The sequence below is a fragment of the Acanthopagrus latus genome, chromosome 7, assembly GCF_904848185.1.
Source record: "Acanthopagrus latus isolate v.2019 chromosome 7, fAcaLat1.1, whole genome shotgun sequence".
NCBI classification, from domain to species: Eukaryota; Metazoa; Chordata; class Actinopteri; order Spariformes; family Sparidae; genus Acanthopagrus; species Acanthopagrus latus.
Window position 1 is genome coordinate 23,241,093 of NC_051045.1, and position 18,403 is coordinate 23,259,495.

Sequence of the window (18,403 nt, forward strand, 5' to 3'; positions counted from 1 at the left end):
CATAATCATTATAGGAATTGTTGAGAAACAGCCAAAAATGTCTTCTGTCAGGTCACAGTGACCATGACCACCAAAATGAATCACTTCATCTTGAGTCAAAGTAGACGTTTTGGACAAAACTTTAGGAAATTCCTGTGTTTTTGCGATATCGTGTTCACAAGAATGGGACACAATGAGGTCAAAGTGCCACTGACCTTTGACCATCAGTCCAGGTTAACATTTTTACCACATTTAAAGAAAGTCCCTCAAGGCTTTCTTTAGAGGCGTTCACAAGAACGTGACAGACAGACCAATGGACAGACAATCCGAAAACATAATGGCCAGGCCACGACTATTGCCAACATGGAGGCTTTAAAATGTTACAAATGGAACAATAACTTCCATGCAAGTGGACTTCAATACAAAGGTCAGACTTAAACAAAGTAGTTTAATGTTGCATTTTAATACATCTACTGTACAACTGCATGTTGTCAACATTATTCATAATCTATGAATATGTAAACATCATCATCCCTGCCTTTTCCAAACAGCTAATTCCTCTCCATGTGGAGAAGAGAAAAAAAACAAAGTTAACCAGAAACAGTTAACCAGAAACTGGTTAACTAAATTCAAGTAAAAACTGACAGGAATCTCTTGGCTTTAGCCATGTCCAGTAATGTGCAACGTCTGTATTTACAGCATACTTTGGCACTTCGGCAGTGGCGTGATCACTGCCAAAGTGAGTATCATAGAAGTCAAATAAGACCGATTGTCTCAATGCTCAAGGTATACTCCGACATCCCAAAACCCCACAACAACCTCTTTAGCCCTAATCTCCAAAGGTATTTTCTCTAAGTTGGCAGGGCTGGCAGCTCCTCAGGGAAGTTGGGATGAGATAGAAATTCCAAAGAATTAAGATTCAAGAAGGCCTCTCTGATGTCTGGCACTGCAAATGTATTATTGTCACCTTTAGCCAGTGTTGGTATGTTAGAAATTTTAACTTGTACCTTTCAAATCTGGACTTGGAGTGCTCCCCTGTCAGTCATCATATCAAATCCACCAACTATTAGATAAACTGTTGTAATTAGCCTGATCTGGACTGGACCAGATGGAAATCCATCTGATGGGGAGGGGGGGCCAGATGCATCTGCTGACCAAATGATCTTGGCAGATTTGTTTTGTTCCCTGGTTACAAAACATCTACAAGGACAGCAAAGTTAATACCTAGACGATGCATGTGTATAGGTGTATTTAGTTTTGCATACCCTTATACAATGCATGAGTATTAGACAAATAACTAAAAGCAGCAGTAAAAATCCTGAGATAGACAACAGTGATGCATTATGTACCTGAATAGCCACTTCTAATTTCAGGTTGATGTATGGGCAATTTCAGTAAAAATGAAGAGTTCAACTCTAGTAGAGTTGCATCAAGGAAAAATGAAAAGAAATTTGGAATATTTAAGAGTCTAATTCTCTGTGTCTCCTAATGTTTCCAGTGTTACTGTGAAATTATTTTATAGTGGCAACACAACATGTAAACCAATGACAGTGTTGTCAATGTTACAACACAGAGGAAATAAAATATAAGCAGACGATTCCCTCGGTTTTCCATTAAATCCACAGGCTTACTGCTCAGTTGCTCCATGGTCCTCTAGTGGTTAACATTATAACATTCAGCTACTTCAGAAAAGCAGCTTATGTGTGATGGCAAAAGGCTTTACACATGTACACAGCATATTGAGACTGTGCCTGCCTGTTCTTGAACAAATTCTTTCCGCTTAATCAAAACTTTATTTACGTCTAATTTTATCCTGAAGGTTTCACTAAGCCTTTCTACTTCCATCAACACCCTTCTGAAATTTGATGCTGAAAGGCTCTGCGGAAAGCATGCCTGCTTTAACATCTGCCAAAAAGGGTAGCATCAATGGAACACTTAACCTACAATTACGAGTACTTAGTGACTTCACACGTCTCTTGGCATGTGTAGACCAAATTTACTGAAGAAATGGTCAGCCTGAGGATATAGTAAAATCTGTAATTAACAAGGTAATTTAAGTGAAAAAACGGAGAGGGAAATTACATACAATAGTTCTAGAGGCTAAAACAAGTGTTAAAAATTTTTTCTGTATAGCTAAAAAAAATGTAAATAATATGCAGTACTCAAGGGAATCAGTTTTCATAGTGTAACAAGTGGAAGTGAAATAAGTTGAGACAGTAGCCACTGTTTGTTTCCTGAGCTCTTCCAGGCAGAGGCAAAAGACTCACTACTGCCCAGAAACCTTCATCACCTGAAAAAAAAAAGAGAGGAGAAACGTGGGCAGAACTTCTGTGGAATGAGTGAAAGTAAGATGAGGGGAAAGGCAAGGGGAGGAGGGATGGGGAGAGGTCCTCCACCCTGAAGGTTGGAGAGGGTCAGCACGGTGAGTGGTGCACACCAGGAGAGAGGGGGAGGACCCACATGCACACAAAATATATTTAAGATGTTCAGGCAGAGGAGGGCTACACACAGGACATCAGACAGAGCCTGGGTGAGCCTTTGGTCAAAGAGGAGCTCCAACTCAACTGGTCCGCTTGAAATTTACAGCAAAGACCTTCGACGGGGACTCGCTGCTTTTGAACACCGAAAGCGATCAAAAACTCTTAGTGAAACTTAGATCTTTTGAAAATCAAGAACCTTGACATAGAAAATGGCAAAGGTAAATTTGAGCATAGCGGCTTTGGTGGTCACAGTGCTGCTTTTGGCAGAGACATGGGCCCAGAATCCCAGAAAGAGAATGGCCCCTCCAAAGCCTCCCAAGGCTCAGTGTTGCGATGAGGTGCGCTCACTCAAGGTCCAGGTGGCAAATCTGACCAGCATCCTCGAGGAGCTGAGCCGCAAGCAGGAGACAGACTTGATGAGCATCGTGAGGCAAATAATGGAGCTGGACAAGCAGAACCGGCAGCAAGAAGCCCGGGTGACGGAGGCAGAGAGCAAGTACTCAGAGATCAACAACCGTGTGGAGATCATGCAGCTACAAACTCTACAGTCTCCTGCTACTCAGACTTCAACAGGTGAGCATCATCACTCTGGAGCACCAATTGTGTAGGAAATGAAATAACATACTGGCCTAAGTTTTGTGTGATGCTGGTGGGGTCATTATGTAAGTATGTTTTAGCTTCACAAGTTCCTTGGCTGAAGTTCATTCATGTGCATTAAATTTAAAAACCAAAATGGTCCTGGAGAGAGTTTAAGTGTTCACACATGGTAAAACTCATCCATCAGTGACTCGGTGCATATCTGAGCTACGTGCTTCTTCTCTCTCCAACCTGTTGAGTAGTTGCTGTCAAACTCACACTCCTGGTGTTAAAATTATGTCCACACATGGATTCAGGTTTTTGGTATAACTATGCTTAAACTGTACCATTTGTCTGCAACCTCTTGTAGCCTGTAGCCTGAATTGAATGAAAAACAGCTGCTTTTAAAATGTTTGAGCTGTTTGAAAACCTTACAAGGTCACCTTTTCATTTGGAAGATCACTCATTTTTTAATTGATAAGATAGACTCAAGTATCTAAGTAGCAGGTTGAGGAAACCACAAGCTGTCATTTCACAGGAATTCAAGTACCTACATTTCCCAAAACAGTCCTCAAAGAGGCCAACTACCCACACACAACATTTTAGCTGTGAAAAACGATAATAAGTCCTGTCCATTACTTCAAGGGCCTCAGACAACTGCTGTGAATTGGTCGATGGATAGATTACAGTGCACACATTTATTGGAGCTGCCTGACAGCAGTCAAAAACATTAATTTGGAGCTGTGGAGTCCCATCTGCGGGGCTGTCAATAATGAGCCCCATCAAAGCCGAATCATCGCCAACATTCATCTGAACTTTAACACACAACTAATCAGCACTGGCTGCTGTGGAGAGGTTAACCAGGCATGACGTAGTTTATTATTTCAATACCTTAACTGTGTGGTCTAACAAGGCCACATTTATGTCACTGGCAAAGGGAACACTGAGGCCTTTTTAGAACTTGAGCAAATTAAAGGCAGGAGAGCAGAACAGGAAGGCGTGCAAAGATTAGAAGAAGTCTAAGGTTTCTACGTCTTTTACAGACCTTTAGTCTGAGAAATATTGGGCTCATTGCTCCATAGTGATCTCATAGCCCTATTAATGGCATCACCGTACAGCGACAGGAGGAGAAGAAGGGTGCTATGTAAAAATCTGAGCCATGCAATGCACATTCCCCTCTGTTTTGATCTATTTTGCTATTGGTGGGGCTAAAGGTCACTTTTTCATCTGTCCAATCATTCCATATATCAAAAAAGCTGTTGAATTTATGACATTCCCATTTTTCAAAAAGTGCTCATGAAGCAGCATATGGTTTTGGTATAACTGACGAGATTCTTTTTTTTTCCAGATGCCATATACGACTGTTCATCCCTCTACAGCAAGAACTACAGGATCTCTGGCGAGTACAAACTGCCCAAAGATGACTTTCTGGGTACCCCTGAGCTGAATGTAAGTTTTACTTGAGTCTTGCGTGTAGCATGTCTTTTTTGTGTACTTTTTAGTAAAGTGTGAGGATGTCTTCCTCTGAATTCTATTACATTTTGCTCAATACTTGCAGGTTTTCTGCGATATGGACACAAATGGAGGTGGTTGGACTCTGATCCAGAGGCGCAAGATCGGCCTGACTTCATTCAATCGTGACTGGAAGCAGTACAAGAATGGATTCGGATCCATCCGCGGAGACTTCTGGCTGGGCAATGAGCACATCTTCCGTTTAACAAGGCAGCCCAGTATGCTCAGGATCGAGATGGAGGTATGTGTTGGAAAACACTGCTCTCACTTAAGCTTGGCTGAGATGCTAATAAGCAAGAATATGTCAACCACACATAAACTGTATCATCGCCAAAGGTAAAAGGAAAAAACACAGCGGCCCTTTATACCTTCTGGTACTGTAAAATTAATAATAAATCAACCTAAATTCTGCAGACATTAGGCAGAATGTGAGAGCCAGTATGCTTCAGGTTCCATAGCTGGCCCTCTCTTAATCATGTTATATGTGTTTTTTAATGCAGGACTGGGAAGGACAGACACGCTATGCTGAGTATGGCTTTTTCACTGTGGGTAATGAGCTCAACAGCTACAAGCTCTTCCTCGCCAACTACAGTGGGAACGCTGGAGACTCCCTGCGCTACCACAACAACACCAACTTCAGCACCATCGACAAGGACAATGACAAATGTGTGGATGACTGTGCTGCGCGTCGCAGAGGTAAGTTATGAAAGAAAATCTCTCCGAAAAATCTATGTTGTCATTTAGAGTCAGCGTTACAGCCACATATTTCCATCCAATTAACACCACATGTAATTCTTATCCTTCACATTCTTCCAGGTGGTTACTGGTACAACTGCTGCACTGACTCAAACTTGAATGGTGTTTTCTACCGCTATGGTGAGCACACGAAGAGCTCAGATGGGATCACTTGGTATGGCTGGCACGGATCCAACTACTCTCTCAAGAAAGTTGAAATGAAGGTCCGGCCAGTGGGTTTTCAACCATGAGTGCTTAGGCTGCCTGTCCTGGATCAAGATCATACGCATGAATGCTGAGAGATCTCACTAATACCTGTTCAACTGAATTGTGGCTTTTCCTGGACTGCAAAAGGAATGAAAATGTTGTTTGTGATGGTCTGGTTGATTTTAAGTCAGATGAATGTGTAATGTTTTGCCGTGTTTGATTGTAAATTGTAGTATTTTGTGTATTTATCAGTAAGATATTTTTTTAAAAGCTTCGATAGATGCTCTTTTACCACTGTACCGTATGGGTTACTGCATTTTGACTCATTCTCTCATTTGTTTTGGGCGCACTAGGATGTATTTTTTTTAGTTAACACAAGCAATTTCTGGTCAGTAGCAAGAATCAGTCCAGACTGGTCTGGTTCATGTAGACAGAAGCAAGGACTGGTAGGAACTAATTAAAAAGGATCAGTGAAATTTGCTGGAATGGGACCAACCACCAAAGGTATCTCCTATGAATTAAGCTGCATTTTATTGTAAAACCCCAAGAATTGATTATGGAAATGTTTGATTTGTAATATGTGTACAGCTATGTAATTAAGTTGTTTTATGTGATAGAAATAAACATTATTTTTTAAAAGAAATAAGTTGCAATACATCTCATCTCTAAATAGCAAAGACAAATGCAACAAATGCCACAAACTCAGTCTAAAAGCAAAGCAAGGTCTTGTGGTCTCAGTCAGGTCCAATAATGGCAGCACATTTGCCTTGAGCCACCGACCTCTGACTCTTGGGTGATCTCCTGACATTCTGGCCAAAGATTCCAGGGCATATGCCCAAAGGCAGGAATGAAGACCACACACATTCTGCCATCACGTTCAGTGCCTCAAGGTTTACTGCCATCAAGAACAATGACACCATTTTGCTACCCTTTGAACACAGCAAAGAATTCCTTCGAGCATTCAAATACCTAAAGACAGAGAGCACTGCCTATACAAGCTCAACGAAATGGGAAGGCTCAGTCAGATTCTCTTCCTTTTATGAGGTGACATATTTAGTCAGGGTAAACATCTAATTAAAGCTGAAAATGTATCCTGTCCCTTCAGAGGGGAATAGAGGCTACTTAAAAAAGACCTTTGGATGGTGACAAATGACCTGGTCTTTCTATTCTAAGGCTTAAACGTGTTCAACCTCATCCCCAACAACAAAAGGAGACCCTGAAGAGCAACGGATGGTGTCAGTGAAGCTACAAGAGTAAGTTACTATTGACCTAAAGCTTTATGTCTCCATAGAGGTAACAACACAGCTGCACTGACAGGCGTGGTCATTTAGAGAACCAAACTAATGCAGATGGAATTTATAGTTTTGTTTTTTCAGGAGAATGAATCTTTAGTGAATAGGGCTTCCAAAAGTCAGAGTCATTATCTGATGATCTGGTGAAAGTGACTCGAGCACTCGGCTCCTTAAGCAGATATTAAGGCCGAAGAATCAGAAACTGTGGTGTGGAAAAATAGATTGCACTGCATCATCTAAAACGATATTCAAACTTTATAAAAGGCTTATGTCGGCCTTAGCATAAAATGCATTTATTGTGTGTTTCTGTAAAATTGGTCCTTTTGATTTCTGTGTTTTACGCTCACCTCATTTTCACCTGGGATGCAGACTTTATATACAACAATGATCCTATGCATCCTGACTTTCAGTCATAATAAACTGCGTGCAATCCACTATGTTAGCTCTCAAATAAATGTGCTTGGACATTGTGATGTTGCTGAAGTTAACTGCATTACAGGCCATTGTTTTCTTGCTCTTAATAACTATATAAAGTTTAATAAGGTGTGATACTGGTGAATTTAAGAGGTGCTATTTCTGTTATTTTTCAGAGGCAATGCTGATGTGGTCACAACAAAAGATCAACATCCCAAATTTTACAAATAAGTACAAAGCAGGGCTACTAGGCTTTCATTACATTGGGTTCCTTAAATTGCAGAGTAGTGAATTCAAAGAACGTACAAACAGAAAATGAGATTTTGCTTAACAGTTTGCAGCTCTCTGTACATCTGAACATACTAAACTTTATTTTAAATTCAGATACAATAATACCTGACTCAAATCGATAAAGTGGAGATGGAATCACCAAATTCAGATTCTTTTTTCTTTTCTGTAAATAAAGGAGCACTTTATATTTATGGACCTTTATAATACCTATCAAACAGCTTCCAGCCCCGTTATTACATTCAACCTGTTATTACTGAATTCAGCAAAATTTAATAAAACAGAAACTAATTACTAACCCACGTCTACTTAAAGAGGACACATGCTGTACCAATAACATCATTGGCCATGCTCAATTAACAGTGTTCCTCTGTTGTTGGGAATAAAAGGGAAAATATGACCAAATTCCTGACCCTTTCCAAAGCTAAAAGAATACAGTCAGACCACAAACTAATCCTTTTGATTTTCTTAAAATCCTTCACACATTTTTCATACCAGGCACAACTCATAAAATATGTATTATTATGAGTATGACACTTTCTCAAATGTAAAACTCTGATTTTAACTTAAGATCCATATGAGAGAATAGGAAGAACAATTCCTGAAATAATCGCAAACCAATCTACAAACACCACGACCTATGATGTACCAAAAAAGAAGTGACGATGCCTCCTCGTCATCAAAAGAGTGCATCAGGTATGATGGCTTTTTTTCTTTTTCTTTTTTAAATACAGCAACTCAGTACTGTAGAGCCAGATATTCACAGTGCTTTTTGCACACCAGCCTCTGGATCTTTTATGGGAAATCCTGGAGAGGTGAGAACCAGATGGGGATATTGAAAACACCACAGTGCCGGCTCCCATCATTCATCATCATCAAGGTTCCTGAGAAATTGAAAACAGGCCCCCGAGAAACACAAGTCCAGACACTCATAGATGAAAAGGAGGCAAGCGTCCAATTAGATGCCTGGAAAACAGATTTCTACATGCCATGCCAAAGGCACAGAAATAAAGGAGGATGAGAAGAGGGGATGGAAAAGATGACAGAAGATATCAAAGGGTTATAGGACAGGGGGAGATGTGTAATGTGACTTCTTTATGTATTTATTAGATAAAATACTGACTGTGAAAGAATGGCTTAATGTTTGTCTGTAAGCAATAACTTCTAATGCAGTAACTGTGAATCACTGAAGCACCTGTCAAACCCAGTTTTTGTGATGAGAGTGAATCTACACCAGCAGGAAGTGAATGAAAAGAAATATGCAATTGCTCACTTCCCACTTACACTGACAATGTTACCATCTCAAAGTTGCCACAACGTTATTTGCCATAAGCAAAATCAACCTTTCAAGAATGTATGACGCTACATTTCCTTTGACTCCCCTATGACAACTTAGTAAAAAATGAAGGTTTAACTGCTCCTAGCACCAAAGAATACGCAACCAGTCAATAAGATGGACTTTACAGTAATTTCTTATTCATATAAAAAACAAGTGTGCTTGCTGTTTTCTGTCAAATGCTGTGATGAAAACTTTTCAAACCATTTACACAGGCAACAGTTGTTTCTCATTCTAGAAAGGGTTTGTTTTCTGAGTTTTTTTAGGAATCCTACCTGATAAGAGACTCCAGGATGAGAGGAGAAGGGCCTTTCTGAAACTCCAGCTCTTTGTAATGCAGCGCTTTGGCGTAGGCACGACATTTGGCAGCTCTCTCTCCAAGCAGCACAATGCCATTATCATCTCTGAGGGGAAGAGGGCCCTGGAAAAGGAGACACATTTTATTGTTATTGTTCTATATCAAATTAAACTGTAATGAACATCTCACTGGCTGTATAATTTTCAAGGAAATATTAAAACACAGCAGACAAACTTATACGTCATCACCTATTTGTTCATTGGGATTGTTACACTGATGGAAATATGTGTCTTTACAGTAATGGGTCTGTGGCCATCTTGTGAGGACACATACAACTCACTTAGTGTATTTAAAGTAAAGTAAACCACAACTCAATTACTTTAAATGACTGGGATAAGGTGTTTCGATATAGCATTTTAATGATTTGTATTAATGCAACTTTGAAATTGACTTAATGCGCAAAGTCTAGTAGCCTGCAGAAAACATCTTATGCACTTCTTTCCACTGGCTCAGCAAAGGACATTTTATATGTGCTCCTACTACAGCCTCACAGCAGGGGCGAACCGTGAAGAAATGCTATAGTATGACCCAACCATGATGCTCTCTGCCCTCAACGTAACACTGTCGGCACTAATTAGCTCAAGATGTGCATTTAAGCAGTAGACTAGAGAGAAAGTGCCATCTCGAAAGGCTTCAACCTTTGAGTAATCTTGCAACATCTGTGTTACAAAGACCTGCTGTTGTTCTAGGTGTTATCTCTTAGGTTCCTGCTCTTGTTTTTATCATGATTATAGTGTTTTACTGTACATATGATTATCTGCTGAGGGGTATAATTTTCTGCATTTTGCAACCTCAAACTTACAACAAAACATCTGTTTAAATAATAAATATTGGCACAGTATGATGCAGGTATCCCATCTGTACTGAGTGCAACTGGGGGAACTGGAAGGTTTCTCTTGTTTTAGAGTTGATAAATGTTCTGAGTACCTCTATGTAGTCCGAAACACTGTTTTTTGTCCAGTCCACCATTTGACTTTTCTGGCTGATGCTTGAGCAACTTAGTCTTAAGATACATTGATACCATAGGAAGACAGAGTGAGCCAAGTGAATCGTCATCGTTGTTTCCACAAAGACAACATTGAAGCAGATGAGGTCTGAGTGCTGCTGCTTTGCCAGCTGGAGATGCATGTAAGTACGGGCTATTTTCAAATGGTATTTCAGCAGCATGCTGCGGATTTAATGTCATGCACATCCAACAGGCATGTACTTTTTGTTCCACAAAGAGTTGGACAGTATGAGTAAAAAGCTCAAAAACAGAGGAGGAATAATAGTCATCGGTTGTAATAAATAACAGCTAACCCTTCTAGAATTATGATGGACTGTTTTACATTATGATCTTAGGGCCAGGAAAAGACTTATTCATCATATCAATAAAATGCACTCACACAAAACATTAGACATAGAACATGCAATTCAAGATACAGACCTGCCAGTACCCAAATAAAGTATGACAAATGCAATCCTTCGGTCCAAACTGTATCATATTAATTCTGTGCTTTAGCTGCTACAGTTCAATGCAAACCTTGTCACTGTGCTCCATGAACTCTGCCAGGTTGAGCAGAGTCTGTGTGACCTCAGCAATGTCCTGGGAGGTGAGTGCTAACTCAATGCTGCGGATGAGTTCATCCTGCTGGTCCTCACTCAGCTCAGACCAACAAGACAGGAAGGCTGCGTTGAACAGATCCCTGAGGAGCACAAAAACGGAATTTACACTTTAAATTTACACCTTAAATCAAGGAGTGTGACAAAGCATTCAAATCTGGATGTTTTGTTGAAGTGGGATTTAACTGAATTTGTGATAGCGGCTAACTGATCTGCTGCAAGAATATGGGCAGGATATCACCATGCATGCTAAGTTTTGATTCTGTTGATAATTTTAGTTAATTTTTATTTTTTTCCAAATTAAATGCTTTAAAATTGCCCCTTTAAATTCTTCGTTCATATAAAGAATTGTTCATTATTTTAGTTGTAGTAGTTGATCAAAATTTGAGATACAAAAAAGAGTGAGCTAGAGAGGTAGACATGACAGAAGTGGTTAACCTGGCGAGAGGGATGTAGGTCTGGGCCAGTGACCAGCACGACCGCAGGGCCGGGGAGGACGACTCCTTGAGTAGGACAACACTCAAGCGCCGCAGCCACTCCAGCCAGTCATCTTTGGACACCTTCCTGGCAGCACCCCAAGCCTGTGAAAAGACAGATATCGTCCATCACTGATGACACTGGGAACTACGTGGGAGCAGCACATTTTCTGCGGTCCCTGAGTTTCACTGGTAATGTGTGTGTGGGACGATCTGGCTGAGATACACAGACGCAATTTTCACTTCTGGTCATCGATTGTTTCAAAGAATGGAACAGCATTCTCCCAATGGATTGGCTCATTTGGTGTTCTTATGGTGGTGTCGGAGAACATGTGTAATGAGTTATTTACATAACCGTCACACTTATTAAACCATTAAGTGATCCCTGCCTCCACCATGGAAGCATCCGCATTCATTGTGTGTCTCCGCTTATTTTTTCAGGTCTTTCCTTTAATTCAACATCTGTTGGTCCGTATGTCACCACACATGTAAACTGTGGGTTTGCACAGAGGACTGTTTACTGTAACCTGCAATCAACAATTATAACACTGAAACACCTAACTTGTGTGTGTCACCTTTTACACTATTATCATAAATCATAAAACTGTTTTAAAAAATGTAATTTAGCTATCCCATCTGACCTTCTGAAGTGCAGTAGTGCTGACATGAAGCTTCTTCATAGGCCCCGCCTCCACCGGCCCACTGACCAGGGCATCACCTTGGTTACTACGAAGCTGGCGATGTTGGAAGATTAGAGAGTCCTCTTCCTCCTCTGCCAGAGTATAGCCCTGTTATGGCCACACACACACAAGACACACAGGCCACACACACACACGCAGAGCCCACACACAGACAAGCTGTTGAATCAGGCTTCAGAGAAGCGCATTTCCTTCCTGATGGCTAAGTGTTAATAAACAAAGCATAGTAATGACTTGCTCATGGTGCACTGTGATTACCAAGTCTTGTTTATATACGATTATGTAATTTTTTGTTTGACCATGTGCAGTTAGTCTGTGTCATGAGGAATTATAATGTTTTGGGTCTCACTGGGCAAGAAGCAAGGAACAATGAACATACGCTCATTAATTCAGGGGACGACATGTGGAAATGTGCATAGTATGGACTGTTTTTAGGATTTAGTGCCATCTAGCCTTGAGGTGGCAGAGTGGAGCAAACAAATAACCAACAAATCAACTAAATAAAGTGGTGGGTTTGTCCATTTGTCCAGGAGACTGTAGAAACATGACAGTGCAACAGTGCCTCTGTTGAAAAGGATCCATTCTGTGTGTAGATATTAAAAGCACATTCTAAGGTAACGACATGATGAATTTTTGTTTAATATGATTATACACTAATGAAAACACAAAGAGTGCTGTAGTGATGATGTATTTTTGTAGGCTGGAAAGTTAGCATTGCTCTAGTTGCCTCGTCATAAGGCCTATGAGATTTTTGGATTGTATTTTCGATTATTTCCAAAAACTCGCTCAGCTAAGTTTGTGATACTTATACATTTTGTTGCGCAAGATAATGATCACAGATGAAAAACTCTTTTGTTATTTTTGTGAGTAAATTAAATCAAATTCCCAGAAGTAAAAAGCTAATGTTCTGCTCTAAACAGGCGGACAGATTACTTAAAAGTCACCACCACTAAGTGTCTTAATACACAATCACTATACAGGTTTCCTATGAATTGATCAACCTACAATTTGTAAAGTTAGAGTTACAACATATTGCAACTAAAGTCGGCCTGTAAAGATGGACTAGTGAGAAAGTGAGTGCGCTTGTTCGGGATGATGGCATTTAATGTCCTGGACAACTTCTGTAGTCTCATTCAGCCACATGTTAGCAACCATAATTTTATAATACAATTGTAGGACATTTAATGATATATTTTATGTTGTAGAACAAAATGTGTGACTAATTCAAGTCTATGGTAACAAAAGACATTATTTGAGGCATCAAACTGAAAACCTATTCAAAAAAACCCATTGACTTTGAGATAAGGAACCCATATGTGCAAAAATGCTAACTGATTTGCAGGTTTTCGGACTCATTGCTACAGTACTTATATTACATTCCATTTCCAATAGGTCCTCCTAAATCCTACTCACTGGTCCATTAATATACGTTTGAGATAACCCGGATGTATTGGGGGGGGGCTTACCTTTACAATGCGACATATAAGTACGTCATAACGCTGGTGGTTGATTCTGTGCTTCAGCATCACTTTGTTCACCATGGGGATGAAGATCTGGTACTGAAAATAACAGAGAAGGAGAGTAAATAAAAGGGTGTAGGAGAGTTTTATGTGGTTTAGTCTTGCTACCTCTTTCCCCTTCGCCATAAACCCAGTAATTTAGTGTCCTGCACTTGCATCTTAACCACCACGGGTCTGAGATCAAAAGCTCCCCGTGTACGTTTGCTGCCAGACTTGGCTGCACGTGGCTCTGAGGTTCAGCCAGAAAACGATAGCAGGGTTTAGGGATACAGGAGGGAAATGCTTGGAAGGAGAGGGAGGAGTAAATGTGACCTCATCCAATCTTATAAACATCACCCCCCGCCGCCAAATGGTCAATGACATCAGCAGTCTGGCAGGAAGTAATAAAGACTGAGGGGGTTACCGAAAATGCTGTTCATGTGAAGCCAGCAGTAGGGAGGCTGGAAGTAGTCTTCTGGATAATAACTACATTTAAAGGGGGCCCTGGGGACAGTATTAGCTACCTTCTTGCCCAACTGGAACACCAGCGAGGACAGGGTGTCCATAGAGGTGGAGCGCAGCTCAGGCGTGCTGTCAAGGGTCCGAACAATCGGGTGGATAATGCGGGAAGCGTAGTCGGTGAAGTCAAGGGACTCTGTCAGCCGGTCCAGTGTCTCCAAAGCAACCCTGAGCCACACAGAGGGAAAACAGATCAACACAAGAAGCTCACTTAAGCATTGGGAGGACAGAGAGACATGGCTGGCTCCAAAGGACTTTAAAATAGATGACATGTGAAAAAGGCTGAAGTATTCGCCAGATAGATTATTCTATATCAAAGAAAGTGGTCATAACAATGTTGTATTGTAAAGCGTTCTACCAATGGAATTCTGCTTTTCTTTCTATTATCACATGGCAAGTATTAACAAGATAACAAGAAAATTGAATCAATAAAATCCACTGTGGAATCCAGTGGGGATGCATTTTAACTTCTCACTTAATCCCAAACTATGACCACATGTGACAGCCATGTGTTGTACTGACTTGCGGGCCTGCAGGGGTACGTCAGGGGCATCAAAAAGCTTGACAATGGGAGGCAGAAGCAAGTGCAGGTAGTCATCTAGGTTGGCACCAAACAGCTGGATGGCATTCAGCAGCTGTAAAGGAGAGCACAAAGTGTTCGGTGGCACATACCACAATACTCGACATGAGCAGTTCATTTTAATGAGCCCGTTATGGCTAAACGGTCTTTTTCAGGAACACTTAAAAGAAAAAAAGGCTGAGCAGTGTTTTATTTCAGCACTTGGCACACATACACTAGCCTTCAAGGAAAATTCTGCATCCCTAAGAGTGAGTGAATTAGTGATTATCTTATTTGTATGTCACTTCACTGCACACAGACCATAAAATATCATACAATGTGCAATTGAGCTACCAATATGGTAGTACTAAAAGCAACACAGCAGCACACAATTGGTGCACAATTTCACACTTATGTCCCTGGTTTGATTTCTCCTGCAGATCAGGTCTTTTGGTTAAAAAAAAAAAAAAAAAAAAAGTATGAAAAAAAACCTTACAAGATTATAAATACACTTGTATGGTCATATTAAAACAATTCACATTATGAGAGCTAGGAAACAACATGTGCTTGCATACATTCAGTTTAACATCAAGACCCCTTTGCACTGCACAACTTGGGGCTGTCCCAAACCAAAGAACAGTTGTGAGGGAATCATTGTGCTATCTGCCCAAAGCTGTTTAATGATGGTTTTAAAATAAGAAAAACTAAGTTTTGCAATTTGGCTCGTGCTATGATTTTGTTTCTTGTTGCACGTATGTATGTTTGTGTGTGTCTAAAAAAACAAATGTCACAAATAAAATGTTGACAGAAGAGTCATAATTGACTCTGTTTGCACGTCAAGTTGTCTTGTCAACAGCTTTACAGACAGCATAATGTTGCTCTATGGGGAAATGCTTTCAGGGCCGAAGGGGAATTTTTTGCTCCAATACTGCGAGTGGCCACTGGGCAAAACTGGAAGCAAAACCGAGTGGCATCACCATAGCCAGGTGCTAATAGTTGATTCACAGGCCAACAGTAGATATCACAGTTAAAAAAAAAAAGTGAAGCTTAATTACAAAGTGTTAACGTTAGCTGTGCAGCTGTGTTTTGAGGGAGGTTTCTGTAGTTCTAAGCTCTAACCATCACGTCATGTTGTGCAGTGCATGTGTGACCAGTTTGCGTGTACAGATGGGGGTCCTAAAGGATGACGTAAGTAACAAACCCACCCCAGCCCTCCAACACGCACCATGACCACTTCCGCTCTTTCTCCTCACCTCCACCCCCATGTCTAAATTGCGCCGGCGAGACAGCAGGAAGTCGAAGTGGCGTGTGTCCCTGTTGGGGGTGGGGGGAGCAGGAGAGAACAGCTCCTTGAAATGATGGAAGTATGTTTTTCTTTTCTTCTCCTTTGGACTGGAGGGTAACTCGATTCCCAGTTCCCCCGTTTCGTGACCTCTATCCTGTGCTAAAGATTAGACTCCAGACCCAGGCTTGAGTTATAGACTATCCAGACTGTGGGCTGCTGGGTTATCTAACACTGCAGACGCTGAAACAAAACAGCACCACAGTGGAGAGCACTAGATGACCGAGTCTTATGATTCTGTCTTTGTGCTCTTTGCCCAAACCATGATTTAGGGTTTGAGGGAAAACTCGACAACTACTGGCAGCCGCTGCTGAAACGGGAGATTGTGTCAGCTACACATCTATGCTGTCTTTGAACTGCTGTATTACAAGTGAATGGCTTAGACCCGAATGGTCCTGATGGATATCGGCAGAAACCGCAAACAGAAAACAGAACCCCCAATAAGTCAACTGTGGGCTGAGCTCCTGTGCTCTCTGAAAGAGTGTGGAGTGATGGGAGTACATTTTAAACACACATTCGCCTTGGCAATGCCAGCAGAATTAAGACATCTACTCAAATAACAACTTAAATCTGACACATGATCTTTTCAATCTGTGTCACTTTTTCTCCATCCATTAGTAAAATGACTAAGAGAGCTGAGTGGTAAACTCTGACCTAAACCAAAAATGTTACATATATTCTCACAGCCATTATTAATGATGGGCACTAAACTTTAATTCTGATTTATTACAGCTGCCTAACATTTTTATGTGAAGAAATATAGCACATATGTCACATTTAGTTATCCCTGTTTTAGTAGAGACTAAACAAATCCCAACAAGTATAATCATTTATTTTCTTTCCTATTTATTTTCCCCTTCAACAGGGTCTGTCCTGCTTGGAGATGTTGTATGGTACAGAAAGGCAGACAGAAATCCTACAAAATGTATTTGGGTGCTGTGGCAGGATGCGGGGGGGGAATGTGAACAGAAACAGCTGAAGCTAGCATGGCCAGCGTGCTAACAGCAGCAGTCCACAAATCTGTTCCTTATACAGCAGTTTGTGATATACTTTAGCGTCACTCACATCTGTCACTGTCCTGCACTCACTGCAGCCAAACAGCACCCCACTACATCATTTTAACTCACTGAACACTGGAGAGGTTCAATCAGTTCAAAAAGATTCAGGGGCACACAAAGCAATTCCACATAGAAATGAATCGGAAACGATTTTTGGTCTGACTGCAGCATTAGGGTGGCCTGAAATGTTCAAATTTTAATTTGCTACATTGCAATTCAAAAGTACCCTGTCGAGTTTAAATTCAGTGTTTCTCACTAAAACACGCTGTCTGTATTCTGGAGCCCAATATCTGTACTGAAACCAGTTTTATCCTCATAAAACATTAGAAAAACTGATTTTGTATCTAGTTGATAACATGTATTGTTAACATACATCACTACTTATGTCGATGAGGAAGGCCACTAGCCTCCTTGACTTTACAGATGCAAGGCTACATAGTTCTAGTAGTATTAAAAAAATATACAAGATACCTTTAAATCTCAAGTCACCCTCAAAAAGCTGTTGCCATCTGATATGTTGATGTAAACATAGTACAATTGGTGATCCATTCACTATTACTACTACTAATATTTGGGATTTCTCAAGTGTGAAATATAAAGACTTCATGGCCTGAAGGGAAAGCTGTGTGCTAAAAATATGATCCACCGAAAAGAGGAGGAACTGTAAATATAAAACACCACATTTGCAAACAGCAGAGAAATAAGCTTGACAACACCCTGACACTCTGTCCTTATTCATAATTCAGATGCTTACACTACTTTGGGTTTTTTAGAGCATTATTAAATACATTTAGGCAGGACTGAATAATTGCCATCCATGTCAATTTGAAAGTGGCAGTTAAAAATAAGGTTTGAACTGAAGCTACCTGTTAAATTATGTAAAGAGAATTGTCTGTGACTGAACAAAATGGAAACTGTTGCATTGCTGGAGGACTTGGGACATGATGCAATATGCAGGGAGTGCATCATTAAAAATTACACACGCTGAGGTCTGATGATGATGATGATGATGATGCTGCCTGTGCACTGGGCCACAGCAGTAAGTCTGTCTGTTTTTATTGCAAGTATTTTCAAATGACTCAGTTTCTTTCTAATTTCAGCTACTTTTCAGCATTAACCTGGCAGCATTAACCTGTTTCCAAGCAGTATTTTTTATTTGTCAAGTCTCTGCTGAGGGTTCTGGAAGCATCTTTTTAAGCTGTTCCAGCTCTGTAACCGCAATTTCAATTCAAGCTTTACTGGATTCATTTCTGTTACCTCTCAATTTATGAAATCTTTATTGGTTCTCATTTATCTCAATCCAGTTGTTATGCTCATACTCCCTTTTCCTCCCTGAGGAATTCTGTTTTGTTTTCCCACTGAAAAAACTCAATTTTAACACAACTTAAAATGTTATCTCTTATCTATCTCTCTGTAACTCTGACATGTTAAACCTCCATGGGTCAACTTTTAAGGCTCAGTTCATATGTACAT

General features: G+C 40.5%; 2 protein-coding genes across 5 annotated transcripts in view; one reads left to right on the forward strand and one right to left on the reverse strand.

The window, feature by feature from the left end:
* mtor (mechanistic target of rapamycin kinase) overlaps nt 1-18,403 on the reverse strand; it is an 86,509-nt gene that overhangs the window by 47,823 nt on the left and 20,283 nt on the right. For all 4 annotated transcript variants that reach the window (XM_037104324.1, XM_037104323.1, XM_037104321.1 and 1 more), the window contains 7 exons: nt 14,494-14,606; nt 13,977-14,139; nt 13,420-13,512; nt 11,897-12,043; nt 11,218-11,360; nt 10,700-10,862; nt 9,095-9,240 (listed from right to left, as the gene is read on the reverse strand). In XM_037104324.1, coding sequence (XP_036960219.1) covers nt 9,095-9,240; nt 10,700-10,862; nt 11,218-11,360; nt 11,897-12,043; nt 13,420-13,512; nt 13,977-14,139; nt 14,494-14,606 — 968 coding nt within the window. The remainder of the gene's footprint in view (nt 1-9,094; nt 9,241-10,699; nt 10,863-11,217; nt 11,361-11,896; nt 12,044-13,419; nt 13,513-13,976; nt 14,140-14,493; nt 14,607-18,403) is intronic.
* Nucleotides 2,246-6,126, forward strand: angptl7 (angiopoietin-like 7). The gene is made up of 5 exons (XM_037104326.1): nt 2,246-3,032; nt 4,384-4,484; nt 4,594-4,788; nt 5,048-5,243; nt 5,364-6,126. Exons 1-5 carry the CDS (start codon nt 2,669-2,671, stop codon nt 5,531-5,533), a joined length of 1,026 nt encoding a protein of 341 aa, XP_036960221.1. The 5' UTR covers nt 2,246-2,668; the 3' UTR covers nt 5,534-6,126.